Genomic DNA, 18,927 nt, shown 5'->3' on the forward strand with positions numbered 1-18,927 from the left:
TGTTCCAGTACATAATGTAAGCAATTTCTAAAAGTCCTTTTGAAGCCAACTACAGACAATGTTAGTGCTATTTCCTGCCTGCATCAGGTTTAACATTCATCATTTTAGTCCAAAGAAACCGAGATATTTGAGCCTTTTTTAAACATTTATTATCCCAAGTGCAGACATTTACATGCGTTTGCTCGTCCTCTTGTACACAATGCTGCCAAGAGTCATAGTCTGGGGGCGAGAAAAAAAAAAAAAGTCATATTAAAAACATTTTTTAAGAGTCATTCAGTACGTCACACAATTAGTTTTATGTACTCACATTGACAATTGTGTTTCCATCCACCAGTTCTGTGACAGACTCAATTCCCTTCAGGCAGACCTTCAGCTTGGCGCCATCACGCTGAACCACCGCCTTAAAGAGGCATAAAGAGTTTTATCCCAGTTTTGTCCCAGAGTTTCCATCTGGGACAGTTAAGCAGTTATTCCTCAATGTGCATGAGGATTAGGTAACAGCGTGCCATTTTATTACATTGGAGTTCAGGTTCCTACATCCTTAAATTTAGTGCCCTGCCGTACCTTGACCTTCTCCCCGGTGACCGTCTCCAGCTCTGCCTCCTTTCCTATCGTGAAGGTGTTGACGATGACCTTTGAGCCGGTGGTGACGGTCACTTTGAAGTTGTCACCAGTCTCCTCGATCTCAGATATGCTCTTGATGTCTTTGCCTTTCTGGATGAGTTCATCAGGGAGACCTCAAGCGAGAAAAGCAACTGGTTAATAAATTACAGTTATCACGGCTAGACAAGTCAGCAAACCATTTGTTTGGAGAAACTTTTTATGTTCCAACTTTTTTTTGTTGTTGTCAAATAACCCGTTCAAAATCCCTATGCAAACAAGGTTTTAAGCTTCTGGTCAACAACCTTTAGGAAAGAGAGTTGCAATCTCACCAATGGCCTTCATGAAAGGCTCAAAGTTCTCCTGAGACTCCAGCTGGTACCTTCCAGAGAGCGACATGGTGTCAGACAGAGAAGATGTGAGAGAGAAGTGGTTGGCTGCCTGTTTTATACTCTCAAACTCCAGTGCTGCAATCATTAACCAGAGGTGTCCGAAATGAAGGCAACTCCAGTCAACTTGAAGATCCACCACCGCAAATAAGGACAGAGAAATAAAAGACGTACCCGGTGACTAATCTAAAGTAAGGTAGCAGAGGAGAAGAAAAATGCCCGCTACTTGGGGTTCACTCATAGAAAAATTATGTGCTGATGTCATCAGAAGTCCCAGCATCTGATGACATTACATGAATCATACTCCAGAAGCTGCTGACTGGATATACTTTTGCTGTCAAGTTTCATTTAGCTGCTTTCCTTCTTCTGTCCGACACTTTCTGTTCCTTCTTTCCATCCCTTTTCTCTCAGTTTTTCTCCCTTTTGTCTCTCCTTCAGCCAACTTTTTCACATCTTTCCTACTGTCCTTTGTTCTATATGACCTTTCACACATTTTGTCTTGTCTTTTTTTCAGTGCCCCTCTAAGAGTTTCACAGAAGCTGGAGTGTAAGAAAAGATGTTTTTCTCTGAGAGCTGAATGTTATTGGTAAAATATTTTTTGCCTGATTTGTGAAAAAAAGAGCTATCCGTGCTGAATAACATGATACAAAGTGAGACAATCAAACACAATGTCAGTAACCTGTCGTCATTATTTCTGAGTGAACTCATCAACCTGCTGTGTTTCATTCGTTTTTCAGCTTTCAGCTCTAACCACAAAGTTTAAAAAGAAATGGATCAAAGGTGACTATTGTACAAGATAACCATCATAACTGTTGCAACAGTGATAATGAGATACTTAAGTTGCCACGATAACTAACACACACACACACACACGAGAAAATGACAAAAGATAAAGACGGCTGTGGGCTTTGTACATTTGGTGATAGTGGAATATAGTATAACGCTGCAGCCTGATAAGCTTTATGCTGACTTGTCCTTTACTGCGTAGAGAAAACAGTTCAGAAGGTCTCTCAAAACTTTATTTCAACATGCAGATATCTGGATGTACACTGTCAATATTCATCCCTCTTTTCATACATAAAAATATATCGACAAAGGCCCTCTACAGAAATACTCCAGGGGAAACAGCAGGGACAAACATAGAGGTACAACTATCTGAACTACAACTACAAGTCCCACGTCGTCTCTACGGCTGAAAAGCTTCCCATGAGACCTTGCTATCAGCAGCTGCTCATTGGTGAACTCGATGAGGAGAATTGAGACCAGTCAGATGCAGCAGCCTGAGGATGATGTCACCGGGTTCGCTGCCATCGAATTGGCCGGTCTGGTCGTCTCCTTCCTCATCGACGAGGCAGGATTGGTCTGTGGTGCAGCTTTCTGTAAAATGGTTCAGAAAAAAACAAATAAATGACATTACATTACATTACAGTCATTTAGCAGACGCTTTTATCCAAAGCGACTTACAGGAAGTGTATTCAGACATGTTATCGCTAAGAACTCGTGTGTTACTACAGACTTTACAGCATGTCGTTATCAGGTTTTTTGACCCAGGACCGTGAACCTTTTCAGTACAAGAGGGCAAATGATTGAAGAAAAGTTCACAGAGACCTCAAATGACACAGCGTTTTGCTTATTTACTTGTACTTGCAGTGATTTGTTCAACTTAGCTGAAACAAAGCTTGTAATACAGAAGAATAGAATAGAAACTACTTGAACATTCCATATATCAATCCTATTTGGTGGGAAAGTACCAAGTACATTTACTCAAGTAATGTACTTAAAATTGAAGGTATTTTTAATGGTACTCTATACTTTTATTCCAATGCATTTCAGAGGGAAATATGTAACTTTTTACTCCACTACATTTATTTGATAACTAGTTACAGGTGCTTTACAGATTCAGATCCTAAACACCTATAACGAGCATATAAATCCCAATGCATTGTTATACAGTCTATTAAACCACCCAATATTATATGAAATAACTAGAATAAGCTGTCAACAACAACATTACATAGTAATGCAATGCAGTTACTGAGATCTAATGGTATAATAAATAACTCTGACTGAGCCCTTTTGCCTTACATTCAGTTAATATGCTGATAGTACCTCTGTAGTTTTACTCACTAAAGTAAAGTTCTGAATGCATGATTTTTTTTGACAAAGGGCTACTTTTACTTTAGTAAAAGTTCTGAATATTTCTTCCTCCACTGCCCAAATGTACTTCAAAACATCCTGACCTGCATCACAGCAGATTCCTGAAGCAGCGCAGCGTCCTCCCTCAGATCCACAGGGTCTCCCTCCTGCCTGGCAGGGGGTGAGCAGGTAGTTCTCCTCCACGCAGCGAGCTGTTTCCGGGGAGCCCAGCAGGCAGCCGAGGCCCTCACCGCAGCAGAGACTGGGGCCAAAGCAGCGGCCCCTGTCTCCAGGGCCACATGACATACACTGGAGGGGCAAATTATTGATTATTATAGCTGTTATTTAAAATATGTCGATGCTATTTAGCACAGTGTAGAGCATTTAATGTGAGCTATGTGTCCCTAAAGGGAAAATTGGAGATTGTTATTCCCTTTTTCTTGTTTGAGCATGACAAGTCCAAACTCTAGGAGGTACTTTGACATGTAACCAACAACGGTTTATTTAATTGTTGTTCCCTATCTATATCAAAAGTGTAATGACAGAGGATGTTGTATGCTGTTTAGATTATAACACCCTTTTGGGATGTATGAATAAAATAAACTTTGAATCTAGCAGACCTTTGTCAGTTTGCTGCATCTAAGTTTATGTTTTTTAGTATAACAGAGGTAAAAGCAGCTCACCTTTCGCAGCGGTGCATCCATGATAGACCGCTTCCCACCGATTGGACAGTTAGAGATGTAACACGCTGAACATACAGACAGGAGAAAAAGAAGGCACACAGACACAGCAGCTCCAGTCATTTCTGTTGAGAAAGTGAAAGAAAGATGAAAAAAGATAGTAGTTAATACCCAAATATAAAGAAACATCCACTGTCCTCAAAATCACGCCACTTATCTGGAGAAACAAAACTCACTTGTTGCTTAATCTCTTGATGTAGGTGCAGTAGATTTGAAGTGTTGCTTCTAGATGCTCCTTGATGCTTCTTCTGTTCTTGGTGCCTCGGACATGTCTTATATACTTCCAGAGTTTCTTCTGAGAGTGACACAGAAACCCAAAAGCCACTTAGAGATCCTTAATGAGGCCGTTTAGTTACTATCACCTCCGGAAATTAAGCTGACCACTGGACCGGCCGGGTCAAAAGGGCCAGGCAGTTCTGTGGCCTGGTTTGGTTTTTACTATTGAGAATTATTACAGGAGGGCTTGTGGTGCGTGACCATGCATGTTAGAGATGACAGGAAGGTCAGAGAGGTCACGAAGTGAATGGGGAGATTGAATTATTCAAAGCATGAGTCGATACAGGTGTAGTACAACTTTTTTTTATAAAGGAGATCAATTATAACAATTTTTTCAATTACAGAGGCAATCTCAAAGATTTTTCGTTTTAATAAATATCTTTTAAAGCTCCATATCTTTAAAGGAGGTAAAATAATGGTGATTGAGCCTATGGCTCACTGATAAATGTACATCATTTAATTAAATCAAGTCATTAAAGGTCCCATATTGCAAAACGTGTGACTTTCATGTCTTTTTTTAATCATAAAGCAGGTCTAATTGCTGTATAAATATTGTGAAACTATAGAAACGCTCAATCCATTTAGAAATACACACAGCCTGTTTTCATAAACTGTGCCTTTAAACGAGCCGTCAGGATTTTTGTACAGTTTTGATGTCATACCATTTTACAGTTTTAAACTAAAACTTTCTAAAGGCGGCCATGTTTTTATACAGTTGCAGTTAAGATAAATTACATAATCTGACTGGAAGTAAACATGGACCCAAGCTGGTACCTAGAAACGCAACTCTGAATAGACGCGCTAAAACGGAACGTTTCAGACAGAAGGTGAATGCAGGTGTATTCAGACGTGATGAGGGTAAAGCATATAAATGTGTCCTAGTAGAAACCAAAAATACCCGTACAAACCTAGAAATGAGCATGATAGGTCTCCTTTAAATTAGTAATTTGTTAAAAACTGGTTTTAAAGGTCATGAGAAGAAGTTTGTCTCTGCATCTCGGCCTGCTTAAAACAAACACACACACACACACACACACACACACACACACACACACACACCACACACACACACACACACACACACACACACACACACACACACACACACGCACACCTACAAATATTCCTTTCTATTAATAAAGTCCTTAATTCTTTGCAGGAATCGAGGAACACATTGTCCAGGTCTGAGGTTAATTGGTCTTATGAGCTAATTAACACAGCTAATGATCGGCCACAGCCCATAAAAGACAGTTTCCCCGTTTCAATGATATGAGCTCAATTACTGCCGATCCCTCCCGATCCACTAACTGCCACCTCATCTCTATTAAAAAAGAATTCAAAACGTAGTCTGTGTTGGCCAACTTCTGTGCCAAGAGAGGAGAGCGGGACATTGAGACGAAGTCTGACATTACACATTTCTTATGTGTTGTCATGTGTCACTCAGACAATGGGACACTCTTGCCTCCTAGTGACTGTGTTGACACACTTAACCCATCCATCAATTCCTTTTCCATCGATTGTCACTGTTTTTATCTGTCATGCTTATGCTGGGGGTGGACAAAATAACAGAAACACCACACACACGGTTCCAGAATTGACCATGTAGAGAAGAAAGAAAGAAGAACTGAACATCAAATGTTTTACAGAGGTGGTGTTTAAGCCACTGTATTATAAACAATATGCAACTGACAAACCATAAACTTTATCTGCTGTAACCTAAAATACCTGATATGTTCTAGTGTTTAAAATCTCTTTAAAATGATTTCATTCATTTTTACATGTCAAATCAGTCATTCCAAACATGCACTTCTTTGAGCTGTGTTCAGAGAAAGAGCTGCATCCAACAGACTGAGATCATCTTCCATTGCTGCTAAACATTCAAAATGCATTTTTTTCCTTCTGCAACATCACATCTCGCCATTCCTCCAAAAAATTTGCAAAATCCCTATTTCATAGAGAAATGGAGATGTCTATCTAGTGTTTCCTTATTTTTCTGCAGGAAGGCACTAGGCTTGTTGACTTCCTCTCCCCTCCCTTCCTTCCTTCTCTCCGAAGGTACTCATCTGAAAAATGAGAACAAAGTGATTGTTCCTGTTCTCTTTCTTAAGTCACTTCAAATGCTATCCGTGGACGGGCGGCTCATTGTCAGGAGAGTTGCAGTGCGAGCAGGAGGGAGAGAAACGCAGGTACAGGTACAACAGCAGCAGCAGCAGCAGCAGCACTTCAGCCAAACAGCATCACAGAAAACACACTCTGCTACACTCAACCGGTGAGTTTCACACACACACACACACACACACACACACACACACACACACACACACACACACACACACACACACACACACACACACTCACACACCGAGACTTCGCTGCAGCCTCACATAAACACACACTTACATGGCACTGGCTGGCATTTGAGGAGGGGCTTCAGCTATTAATGGGTGGTTTGGAATGCATGGTGTGGCAAAGTGTAGCTGGGGGTCTCTGCACGGTGCACCTTCAGTGGGAAATGGATAAGAGACCAGGTTCATATCCAGGGGAGCGTTTGAAACTGACTGAAAGGGAATCGTTGAAAATTTCCATGTGCATCTGAAAGTTTAGCAAGATCTTTGGAAGAGGCAGAATAACATTATTCTTGCATTCTGCATGCGGTTTATGTTTGCTATATATCATTCATTTATATTCAAGTACACATTGTGTCCCCGTTACTTGTATTTCCTTTATTTATATTGATGGGTGATTTCTTGTTTCAAAAAGATGTTTTTTGATTTTGCGTAAACAATATGACACTGAATTATATGAAAAGTGATTTTTTTTCTGTAATCTCTGCACTTATCTTCATCTCAGGATTTCTCCAAACTTCATCATCCTCACTTGTTGTCATCATCACATTATGCTGTCTGTATGTGAATCTGGACGCATAGCTGAATCAGTCGATTAATTGATCAGTCAATCGACAGAAAATGTACTATCCTGGTGATAGATCAATCAAGTGAGGCATTTTTCAAGCACAAATACCTACATTTTCCATATTTCAGCATCTAAATGAGAATCTGCAGCTTTTCTTTGCTTTTCTTTTAGGTCTTGGTTGGACAAAACAAGACAATGATAGCAAGGTTTCGCTTTTAATTTTAACTTGTGTTTTCTGACCAAACAATTACATGATTATTTGAGCCTATTTGCTGCAATTTGCTGCAACCAACAAAGATAAAACAGGTAGCAGACAACAAAGTAGAACTATGATTCAGTGGATTGATATTGATCTCAGTAGTTTCTCATTGATAAGCACTGAGCTATTTACAGGAAGAGAATAGATACACACAACATTGCTGCGCACATTTTATATGTCATGCAGAAGTAAACAGTTCCTCTCCGAGTGTCATCTTTTCAACCATAATTTACACAAAAGTATTTGCACGTAGACATTACAGTGGTGATGTTATTCATAGCTATGACATCTTCATATTTCACAGTTTTAAACGTATCAGTTATCTTATTAACCACTGACTTCAGGCTGCTCACAGAGATACAGATTAAAACATCACGTACAGCATTATCAGTGGAGGAGAAAAGGGGAAGTTCTTCCTGGCTATCAGCACCAAAAAAAAAAAAGATGAACAGAGCATAGAAAAAAAGACATGGAGAAGCGAAAAGTGTGCGGGAGGTAGAGGTGAACATTTCACAGATAACTTCCTACTTTCAGGAGAGGAGGAGATCTGTGAGAAAGACAGAAGTGAAAGGTTTCAGGTTGAACACTGAAAGGTGTGGGTGTCGACAAAAGACTGTTTGTGTGCCCAGTTACATACCTTCCAGAGACACCTTCAGAGACATAGTTTCATATCAGAAATAGAAACCAGATACAGAGTCTTTGGACAACCTTTGTCCAAGTTTGTGTCCGTTTTGGGGCCCTTTTACTTCACTTGAGTATTTCTTTTTTATGATACTTTACTCTTCTACTCTAAATACTGTATTTTTCACTCCAAACAATGTACGTTACAGAAAGCTATAGTTACTTTTCAGATTACATTTTTACAAAACAAGACATTTGACGATCTTATAATATACAATTGTTAAAGATTAAATCAGTTATTCCTAATTTGGGACCAAAAAGGGGCCCCTTATCAAAGAAACATTTTTGCTTCTAAAATCTCAGAAGGTTTAATTTAAATCATGTAATCATCACCCATTAAGATGTATCTTGTAACTCTTTAAAGGGGTCGGCCCCCTATAGGTTGGGAACCAAAGGACTACATCACCTAACTGCGTCTGAAACAATGTTAAACTAGCTTCATCTTTACCAGCATCAACAGTAAATAATCTAATAATGTCATAAATTATACTATTTCAGCCACCGGAGCTATCCTTCAGAATGAGACTTTTACTTTCTCTACATTTTGCCATTAAATACATACTTACTAAACAGAGTTCTTTTAGACGGTGGTATTGCTACGTCTACTTAAGTAATTGATCGGAATACTTCCTTCACCATTGTAACCACTTTTTGTGCTCTTTCTAATGCAGAGAGAAGATGGAAACAGCCAGAATGAATTTCTCACCAGCAAGAAGTCCACCCCTCAGAGATGAGCTAAGACCAGTATCCCAGCAGAGTTTCTACCTAAGCCCACCTCCGCTCTACATTAAGCCCCCCAAATTCTCCCCTCCCAGATACCCCAGCACATCACCCAGCAGAGACACCTATGGTGCGTTCAGCCCCCCCGCCTTCTTTCCCATGCTTGGTCCAGGTTACACCCAAAAGGAAGGATCCCAAAAGCGCAAAAGAACTCCTTTCAAAATGGACGCCCAAGGAGGTGAATCTCCCGACAGAGGAGTCGCGGAGGCAGACGAAAGCAGCAGTAAGAAGCCGGTGCACCTCTCCCACATCACCTTCTCCCTCCCACCTCGCCCCATTCCCTCCCCATCTCCTAAGCCCATCCCCGGTATGATCGAGCTCAACACACTGCAGCTTCATCACAGATCACCAGGTATGAATCTACCTGTGCAGGTGAAACAGGAGCCTCAAAGTCCTTCCCCTGTTTGGCCTCCCTCTCCTCTCCTCCTACACCCTTCCTTCTTCCCACCTCTCCACCACAGCTTTCTCCCATACCCCTTCTTCATGCCCGGCCCCGTCATGCACCTCTCCCCTGGTTCTTTCTACCCAAGAGAGGACCTCCGCCCCGGGCATCGCGGCCGTGACGGACCTCCTCGGGTCGGGACGACAAGTGCTGAAAAGCTCGGTCTCAACGTCCACGTGGATGACAGTTATTATGTCGACGTGGGTGGAGGCCAGAAGAGATGGAAGTGTCGCATGTGTGAGAAGTCCTACACCTCTAAGTACAACCTGGTCACACACATTCTTGGGCACAACGGCATCAAACCACATGGATGCCACCTGTGTGGGAAGCTGTTTAAGCAGCTGAGCCACCTGCACACACACCTGCTCACCCACCAGGGCATGAGGCCCCACAAGTGCCAGGTGTGCCAGAAGGCCTTCACTCAGACCAGCCACCTGAAGAGACACATGATGCAGCACAGTGATGTGAAGCCGTACAGGTAGATGTTTTACAGCAGGTGCTTTTTTATTTTCAACCGTCCTCTTTTTACGCTCAATTTTCACACTTTCTCTTTCTCTCCAGCTGCAGTGTATGTGGTAGAGGTTTTGCTTACCCCAGTGAGCTTCGCGCTCATGAGCTGAAGCACGACAAAGGACAGGAGAACGTTTGTGTGGAGTGCGGGCTGGATTTCCCCACGCTGGCCCAGCTGAAGAGGCACTTGACCGCCCATCGCGGCCCCACCTTGTACAGGTGAGCACAAAACTGGTTCTTCCCTTTGCTGAAATATCATAATGAATGTATTTGTAATAGTTGGACATTTTGGGAAATACAATTATTTTTTTTGTTTTCTTAACAAAAGATAGACTCCACTCATGTCTGTACACTAAATATGAAGCTACAGCTAGCAGCTTGTTAGCTTAGCATAGCATAATTATGGAATTCGAGAATTAAGTAGCCTGGCTCAGTCAGATGCTTATACAATTTACCACATGATCCCCCTCAAGACAACAATATGTTAAAAATACACTTTTATTATTGCATGGATTAACCAAGTAACATGTAATATGTTAATTAGTGAGCTTTAGAGATGCTGGAAAGCAGCTTTTGTTACATTTGGTCAGCTGTTCTTCCCTGTTATCTGTCTTTGTGCTAAGCTAAGCTAACAGGTTGCTAGCTGTAGCTTCATATTTACCGTACAAACATTAGAGAGATATCGATTTTCTCATCTAATTCAGAAAGCAAACACATGTCCCAAAATGATGAACTACTGCTTTATCTCTTATTTGTCTCATTGAGGAAGTTACCTTTATTGGCTACATGTTGTTCTGCAGGTGTGCAGAGTGCCAGAAGACGTTCCAGTACCCGAGCCAGCTTCAGAACCACATGATGAAACACAAAGACATCAGGCCGTACATCTGCAGCGAGTGTGGGATGGAGTTCATCCAGTCACACCACCTGAAACAGCACACGCTCACGCACAAAGTAGGTTTAATTTGGAGGACAAAAATAAAGACAGCATTTTGTCAGTTTTTGTCAGCCATTGTTGGCAAAGGCATGCATATTTGGCATCAAACAGAGTTATCAATTTTACTGTCAAATCAAGACATTTCCATTATACCATGTGCACATTTTGGATAGTGTCGTGATGCTTCAAATAGTTTGGATGTTAGCCTAACAGGTTGTTTTGGCAGCTGTCTCAAAGCAATTTACCCCCTTAACATCCAGTTTTCATCATTATTTCAACTGTAGGTGCATAGAAACTTGATTCCACACAGCTTAACACATTTAATATACTGGAGTATGTGAATTACATATTGAAACCCAAGACTTCTGATCTCTTGGTATCATTTTATACACATTTCTCACAAAAAACAAATTTGTAATCTTTGGAAACTATGAGATCTCCAATAAATAAATTGAATAAAGATGTTAAAATAAAGATCAGTGGGGTTGAACTTAAGATTTTAAGCAGCAGACAGACAGTTGACCACATTTCTCACGCCGCTACTTCTACATTCTCTCGTTCTTCAGGGGGTGAAGGAGCACAAGTGCCGCATCTGTGGTCGTGAGTTCACTCTGTTGGCAAACATGAAGCGCCACGTTCTCATCCACACCAACATACGGGCCTACCAGTGCCACATGTGCTTCAAGAGTTTCGTCCAAAAACAGACCCTCAAGGCCCACATGATCGTCCACTCAGACATCAAGCCCTATAAATGCAAGGTTGGTCAAATCTTTCATGTCGGATGGGGATCTTTAAGTAGTGTTTTGGCCTTCATTTCATCTCTCACTTACTGAGGAAAGGAATAGTTAGCACACATAGTTAGCTTAGCTTAGCATATAGACTGGAAACAGGGGTAATCGGCTAGCCTAGCTCCGTCCAAAGGCAGAAAAATACACCTATCAGCACCTCTAAAGCTCACAAGTCTTTAAATATATAAATAAAACTGCAAACTTAATACTTTCTGGTATTACAGTGGTTATGTGACAGATAATGTTACCCTTGGACAGAGACAAGCTAGCTCTATCCCCTTGTTTCCAATATTTGTGCTAAGCTAAGCTAACCAGCAGCCAGGTAATCTTAATATGTAAAATATTAAGCTTGATGCTAAGCGTCTGACATAATAATGGTAAAAAAAATCCTCATCTCACTCTAGACAAGAAAGCGAATAAGTGTATTTTAACAACATGCTACTCCTTTAATATTTTCAGTTTCTACTTTGTGGGGGTTGGATATAGGCATTGAGACTCCAGGTGCTACCTTCATCGCAAACTCAATTTGCCAATGTGCATTTATTGATAATCACAGCCAAGAATCTTTAACATTTAGTGGCTGCTGCTATTTAAGGATTTTCCCACTTTTCTAGAGAGTCTGGACTGAGAACATGACCAGATAGCAGAGAGGCTTTTGGCAGTAGGAGCCTCCTTGTCCATAGGAAGGATATCGCAGCACAAACTGCCTCTCTAACAATGGCTCCCCAGCCTCCCCGGAGTACAGGGCCCTCAAATAGATTTCATCTCGCTTTCTCTGCTGCTGGAGGGAGCTTCCTGTTTTCTCACGGTCCTCTTGGACAGTTTACAGTCCCTCTCTCCTCCTGAAGGAAAGGACCACCCTAATAAAAAAGAATGCAGAGGAAGGACAGCGCAGGAGTTGCCCTTCCCTGTTCTCCTCCTGGCCCTGTCTCGATGTTGCTTCCTCTCTCTTTCTGTTTTTCTTGTGTGTGTGTGTGTGTGTGTGTGTGTGTGTGTGTGTGTGTGTGTGTGTGTGTGTGTGTGTGTGTGTGTGTGTGTGTGTGAGAGTGAGAGAGAGACAGAGGGGGAAGACAAAGAGGAAAGGAGGAAAACAAGGATAGGAGGAGGGAGAAAGGGTGTGTGTCTTTGTTTATCTGACTGCCTGCACATTCATTCATGATTACGTATAGCTCAGTCTGTGCAAATTAGCCATCTAACAAAGGAGATTTGGCAGAGAATGAAAAATAATAGGTGTATGGTGTTCGTCTATTGTTTTTATATCCTTGAATAGTGTTTACAGTCAGTGGAGGAACGTAATCAAGGACTGTGTTTGCATGCTATTTTGAGCTGCTTTTTACTTCTACACCCCTGCATTTTAGAGGGAACATTTTCATTCACTCAGCTACATTTATTCGCCAGTTAGTAGTTAGTATGCAGATAGAAATTTGATATACAAAACATATAATCAGCCTCAACATGATCATTGACTAAATTGCTAACAGTATATAAGGTAGTCAAAATTAGCAGCACCACAGCCAATGCGTAATATAGTTTTATGAAATAACACTTTGAAAAGGGGAACTCTGGGAAATATGTCCAAAGCTTTCTGGGCGGGAGTAAGATAGATTAGACCACTCTCACGTCTGTATGGTAAATCTTTAGCTTGAGCGAGCAGCTAATTAGCTTAGCTTAGCATAAAGAACAGAAACGGGGAAATCGCTAGCATCAGCGACAGGAAGCTGCTGCACTCAGCTGAGTTGCAATAAATTTTTACGTTAGTCATGTAAAAGTTTTAAGTTACTCATGTGGCTCCATATACTTCTCTCCCTTTATCTCTCAGCTTTGTAGTAAGGAGTTCAACAGGATGCACAACCTAATGGGCCACATGCATCTCCACTCAGACAGCAAACCCTTCAAATGCCTTTACTGCCCGAGCAAGTTCACGCTGAAGGGAAACCTCACCAGACACATGAAGGTCAAACACGGCGTCATGGACAGAGGGCTGGATGAGAGATGTAAGGATACACATACTATAGATGGTTTATTCATTTTATTTTTGCTGCAAAAGTTGCTCGATGCAAATAATAATTTCTCTCACTTCAGTGTTTAGGCGAAGAGGGCGATTCTGCACTCCCATGAGCCTCCTCACCCGCTTCAGCCAAGAGGAACCGTTTGACCTTTCCCAGAAGCCCCCGGGCCTGCCCAGCCTCCGCCTCTCCCAGTCAGACGGTGAGAGCGTCCCTGGAAGCTCGTGTCAGGAGGAGGACGAGGAGAGTTTGTACAGAAGGAGCCAGTACAGCCCTGAGGTGGACCAACATGAGCCGGCAGGCGAGGACCAGTACATCGCTGAGCTGGAGGAGAGAGGGCAGGGGTCTCCAGCTGAGCAAAAGCCAGAGGAGACCCAGAAAGAAATGTATCCGCATAGTTTAGATGAACAGAGGGAGGCAGCAGCAAAGGGACACTCTGTAGATCCCAGAGGTGACCAGGCGCAGCACTTACAGTCAGTAGAGACATCCGAGATAGCAGAACTAGAAGTTGATCACCAAGAGCTAGACGAGCCAGAGCAAAGCAAACAGAAGATGGATGCAACTGAGAGATACCAGAGCAGATCAGAGACCGATGAAATAGTGCGTCACTCGCGCACATGTGAATTGATGGGAGATACGGGTCCACAGGATGAAGAAGAGTGATAACAATCAGACAAAGAAAGAGTACAAGATGCAGGTTTTAGGGAAGAAGTTTTTTTTTTTTTTTTTTACAGGAAAGTGAAGTAAAGTGTGTCTGTGTCTAACTGAAACTGATAATGTGGTAGCAGCTTAGAACCAAAAAAAGAAAGATGAACATATCATGTTTATTAACTGAGCAGAAAATAACAGTGAAGTAACTGAAATACAAAGCTGTGAAGTGTAATTCATGTACAGAACATATCATACACTGATTAATGGTCACTGAAAGGGGGATAATGTGCATTTATGGGTCGAAAAGTATGAATATTTTTTGTATGATTTTTTTTGAGAGTGAACAAATTGCAAATCATTTTTTTAGAATAATTTTGCAATATTGACTGACATATGCAACCTTGCTTAACCTTGACTTTGTCTTTGTCTTTTAAATGTAAGAATCTATCATTTCAAAATCAAAAATGTGTTATTGCTCAAACCATTGTGCATGTGTTGACATTATCTTTTTATTTTTGTTTGTTTGTGGAACACTTTTTTGACAGATACAGATATAACAAAGCTTGAGTTTCTCAAATTTTTAGTGTTTAATTAAATAAACTGTGATTTTGTTTTTTATGTCTAACGTTTAGATTTTTTTAAGGTCAATTTTGGTGGATGTTTTAATTGTATGGCAGTGTAATGGGGATCATCTGAATGTGATTCTGCTAATAAAACAATAAAAGCTTTGATGCATGAATGTTAAATGAATGTTTGTGCTTTTTGACATCCTATAAACATGAGCGTTTTAAGAATATAAAACCAGACATTGAATGTCAACCCTCTCCGTCTGACACATACTCTACAAAGCCAGAGGTGATTGCCATGAGTTTCAAAAAGCTTGCCTTTCTCCTCCTGCTTCTCTTTCAAAGCAGAGGAAGAGGAAGAGAAAACACCTCTCCCCTTCTCTCTTTTAGGTTGCGATCAAACAGCAGAGACGGACACAGTGGGTGTCCCAGACAAAGGCTTCATATGTCTGTGTGACTCAGAATAAAGCATTGTTTCCGCTCATTGCAGAAGCCTCACTGAAAACAGAAACTCTCCTGGAATGTAAGATTTTTTTTTGACAAAGAGTGCACATTATCATACAATACATCTTTTGTTATATCTCATGAAGTAATATAGCAAACAGTCTTTTTTTCACTGTGTTTCAGAATAAAACTGAGCTCACTAGGCCGTGGTATCACATTATACCTCACCCTGCAGTGTCAGTTCAGGTAAACACCGAGCCATTTCTTGTCAGATGAAATGCAGAACAGCAGCTTCTCCATTTCTGCCAGTGACGACCACCGTGTCCTACAGGGCGAAACTGCAAACAGTTTGAGGAAGTTCTCACATCCTCCTCTCCTTTCCTTTCCTCACCTACACGTTTCAATCCCAACCACTGGCTCGGAGTGGAACCCACAGCTTGTTATCACCCGCTAATATCTGGAATCAGCTCCTCTCAGTAGCATCATGTTGTGCAATCTCTGAGGAACAACATATATATATAAAACCGACCACACCTCAGAGACTTCAGGAAGGATAATGTTTCCCTCCTGTGTGTTTTTAACGAACTGAAACTTTAGAGATCATGAGAATGAAAAGACACAGACACACAGGAGAACAGGTAGATACTGATGGAAACATGAATCCTGTGGCAAGAAGCAGTTGGTTGTTCTGCTTTGTAAACACATAACAATCATAACCCCTACAAGATGGAAAGATAATAATAAATTATTAAGATTTACGAATCAGTCACACAGAGATTGTTTGAATCCTTTAAACTCACATAATGCTGTAAATATATAGTGGATGTTACACATTTACTGTTACAACCACTGTGGTAACCTTAAACATATATAAATCAAAACGTTATCTACCACATTTCATGATGTTTGGGCTCAAAATATCCTGTATCTTGTGTATATATACATATGATATATACGGCGGGTAAAATAATTATTGAACACGTCACCATTTTTCTCAGTAAATATATTTCTAAAGGTGCTATTGACATGAAATTTTCACCAGATGTCGGTAACAACCCAAGTAATCCAGTAAAACCAAACAAATAAGTTCAGAAATTAAGTTTTGTGTAATAAAATGGAATGACACAGGGAAAAAGTATTGAACACATGAAGAAAGGGAGGTGCAAAAAGGCATGGAAAGCCAAGACACCAGCTGAAATCTATCAGTAATTAGAAAGCAATCATGCCCCTTGTCAGTGCAAATTAATATCAGCTGGTTCAGTCCCAACTGATGGCCTATAAAAAGGTGTCTCATTACCAAGGTGTCACACAAGAAACATCTCATGATGGGTGAAAGCAAAGAGCTCTCTCAAGACCTTCGCAACCTTATTGTTGCAAAACATACTGATGGCATTGGTTACAGAAGGATTTCTGAACTTCTGAATGTTCCGGTGAGCACTGTTGGGGCTATAATCCGGAAGTGGAAAGAACATCCTTCACCATAAACCGGCCACGACCAGGTGCTCCCCGCAAGACTTCTGACAGAGGAGTGAAAAGAATTATCAGAAGAGCCAAGGACCACTTGTGGAGAGCTTCAGAAAGACCTGGAATTAGCAGGTACAATTGTTTCAAAGAAAACAATAAGTAATGCACTCAACCGCCGTGGCCTGTATGCACGCTCACCACGCAAGACTCCATTGCTGAAGAAAAAGCATGTTGAAGCTCGTTTAAAGTTTGCTGCACAACATTTAGACAAGCCTGTGAAATGCTGGGAGAATATAGTCTGGTCAGATGAGACCAAGATTGAACTCTTTGGATGCCATAATACACACCATGTTTGGAGGTCAAATGGCACTGCACATCACCCCAAAAACACCATACCAACAGTGAAGTTTGGAGGTGGGAACATCATGATGTGGGGCTGTTTTTCAGCATACGGCACTAGCAAACTTCATATAATTGAAGGAAGGATGAATGGAAAAATGTACCGAGACATTCTTGATAAAAATCTGCTGCCATCTACCAGGATGATGAAGATGAAACGAGGGTGGACATTTCAGCAAGACAATGACCCCAAACACACAGCCAAGGAAACTCTCAATTGGTTTCAGAGAAAGAAAATAAAGCTGCTAGAACAGCCCAGCCAATCACCTGACTTGAATCCAATAGAAAATCTATGGAAAGAACTAAAGATCAGAGTTCATAGAAGAGGCCCACGGAACCTTCAAGATTTGAAGACTGTTTGTGTGGAAGAATGGGCCAAAATCACACCTGAGCAATGCATGCGACTAGTTTCTCCATACAGGAGGCGTCTTGAAGCTGACATTACCAACAAAGGCTTTTGTACAAAGTATTAAATAAATTTCAGTAAGCGTGTTCAATACTTTTTCCCTGTGTCATTACGTTTTATTACACAAAACTTAATTTCTGAACTTATTTGTTTGGTTTTCTTTGTATGTATGGATTACTTGGGTTGTTACCAGCATCTGGTGAAAATGTCATGTCAATAGCACCTTTAGAAATATATTTACTGAGAAAAATGGTGACGTGTTCAATACTTATTTTACCCGCTGTATATATCAAGGTAAGGTTAAAGCTACATCTTCCTTTAAGTGCATTCCTTATAAAAGACTTAAACCACTGTTTTACAATTTTGTTTTGTAATTAAGGTCATAACCTTTATATATATGTTTGCCAAGTATTTTTTTTATACTATTACACTGGAGGCCAATTATAAGCACTTGAGGGGCTTTTTTCCATCTTCCTGCACATCATTAATATGCTATTTGTTTTCAACTTAACTGCAAATATATAAAACTCCAAATCAATATGATAAGCAGCATAATACTGGTGATTCTCCTATTTGATTGATTGCATAACAACACAGTCATAGGCAGTGACTGTACACAATAGTGTTCTTGTTGCTGGTAAAAAGTACCCAACAAACTGTCATCGTGTGTTTGTGTGTCACATGCCTTTCTGTCTCACTTACCTATCCAGATACTACTGTGTAATGTGCTTTACTATGTGAGGCTACAGCTATGGAATAAAAAAGGAGCAGACAGGAGGGCCGCTTAACTGAGATACTGAAAACAAATACATCTGATTCTTTGCATCACTAGACAACGTCCACAAACAAACAAACACCTTTTCAGATGAGTAGAAATGAGTAGAAAGACATTTCAGATAGGACTTCTGATGAAAAGTGATTGAGCACTAAGTATTGTCTCCAACAAAACCATCAAGAGGACACAGCAGCTCACAAACGAATCACAACAATAGAACAAAATAGAGGATATTCCTGAAAAGAAAGCTATATCCCCACTTGTGCGTGTAGAAATGTTTATTTCCTGTCAGTTCTCTCTAGTGCAGCTCGTGTAGGAGCTTCCTGTTTTGCTGGCAAATGAGAAAACGAGATGGTGCTGAAATTCTTCCATGTTTTGTTTCACAACACTGTCCCACCCCAGTCTCAACCTGTCACCTCCTTTGACCCACAGCCAAGAAACCTTGCTGTAATAATAGCTGAGGGCTGTCTTCATAAACAAATGAGCGAGTTAAAAGGACAACAGGTCACAGGCCTTGCTGGGCGCAACAAAATATAGATATACGTTAAAGGAATGTTATGGAAAATAAAACAGCTCTCGTCCAAATTTAGGGTGTCACCATCCCTCATGCTTTACTTTGACAGTGTGTTATTATTCCAAGGATTGTCTGCTATCTTTTAAACATGACTGCATACATATAATGTCCCTACAAGCCTTGGGAAGCAGTCATCCTTCATGCTGAGTATCTAACAGTGAGAGTTTTCATTGCTTTATGTGCAGTGCCACAGG

At 40.9% G+C, this 18,927-nt stretch overlaps 3 protein-coding genes across 3 annotated transcripts; 1 reads left to right on the forward strand and 2 right to left on the reverse strand.

The window, feature by feature from the left end:
- Nucleotides 1-108: 108 nt before the first annotated feature.
- Nucleotides 109-1,156, reverse strand: LOC129100789 (fatty acid-binding protein, liver-type-like). Its single transcript, XM_054610273.1, has 4 exons — nt 933-1,156; nt 565-737; nt 308-400; nt 109-219 (listed from the first exon to the last, which is right to left on the reverse strand). Exons 1-4 carry the CDS (start codon nt 1,075-1,077, stop codon nt 169-171), a joined length of 462 nt encoding a protein of 153 aa, XP_054466248.1. The 5' UTR covers nt 1,078-1,156; the 3' UTR covers nt 109-168.
- Nucleotides 1,157-2,214: 1,058 nt separating this feature from the next.
- On the reverse strand, nt 2,215-3,928 carry LOC129100790 (isotocin-neurophysin IT 1-like). The gene is made up of 3 exons (XM_054610274.1): nt 3,809-3,928; nt 3,230-3,434; nt 2,215-2,366 (listed from the first exon to the last, which is right to left on the reverse strand). The coding sequence occupies exons 1-3, from the start codon at nt 3,926-3,928 to the stop codon at nt 2,221-2,223; spliced, it is 471 nt and encodes a 156-aa protein (XP_054466249.1). The 3' UTR covers nt 2,215-2,220.
- Nucleotides 3,929-6,293: 2,365 nt separating this feature from the next.
- Nucleotides 6,294-14,829, forward strand: znf366 (zinc finger protein 366). The gene is made up of 7 exons (XM_054611363.1): nt 6,294-6,410; nt 8,666-9,694; nt 9,778-9,945; nt 10,527-10,677; nt 11,227-11,418; nt 13,268-13,442; nt 13,531-14,829. Exons 2-7 carry the CDS (start codon nt 8,673-8,675, stop codon nt 14,115-14,117), a joined length of 2,295 nt encoding a protein of 764 aa, XP_054467338.1. The 5' UTR covers nt 6,294-6,410; nt 8,666-8,672; the 3' UTR covers nt 14,118-14,829.
- Nucleotides 14,830-18,927: the final 4,098 nt, after the last annotated feature.

The sequence above is a fragment of the Anoplopoma fimbria genome, chromosome 13, assembly GCF_027596085.1.
Source record: "Anoplopoma fimbria isolate UVic2021 breed Golden Eagle Sablefish chromosome 13, Afim_UVic_2022, whole genome shotgun sequence".
In the NCBI taxonomy this organism is placed as follows: domain Eukaryota; kingdom Metazoa; phylum Chordata; class Actinopteri; order Perciformes; family Anoplopomatidae; genus Anoplopoma; species Anoplopoma fimbria.

Coding starts and splice junctions, on each gene's coding strand:
- LOC129100789 (XM_054610273.1), bottom strand. CDS start 1,077: ATGATTGCAGCACTGGAGTTTGAGAGTATAAAACAGGCAGCCAACCAC. Junction 401..564: donor TCACCGGGGAGAAGGTCAAG/GTACGGCAGGGC, acceptor TGCCTCTTTAAG/GCGGTGGTTCAGCGTGATGG. Junction 220..307: donor ATGGAAACACAATTGTCAAT/GTGAGTACATAA, acceptor TCTCGCCCCCAG/ACTATGACTCTTGGCAGCAT.
- LOC129100790 (XM_054610274.1), bottom strand. CDS start 3,928: ATGACTGGAGCTGCTGTGTCTGTGTGCCTTCTTTTTCTCCTGTCTGTA. Junction 3,435..3,808: donor TGGATGCACCGCTGCGAAAG/GTGAGCTGCTTT, acceptor TTGCCCCTCCAG/TGTATGTCATGTGGCCCTGG. Junction 2,367..3,229: donor AGGAATCTGCTGTGATGCAG/GTCAGGATGTTT, acceptor ACCATTTTACAG/AAAGCTGCACCACAGACCAA.
- znf366 (XM_054611363.1), top strand. CDS start 8,673: ATGGAAACAGCCAGAATGAATTTCTCACCAGCAAGAAGTCCACCCCTC. Junction 9,695..9,777: donor AGTGATGTGAAGCCGTACAG/GTAGATGTTTTA, acceptor CTTTCTCTCCAG/CTGCAGTGTATGTGGTAGAG. Junction 11,419..13,267: donor TCAAGCCCTATAAATGCAAG/GTTGGTCAAATC, acceptor TTTATCTCTCAG/CTTTGTAGTAAGGAGTTCAA.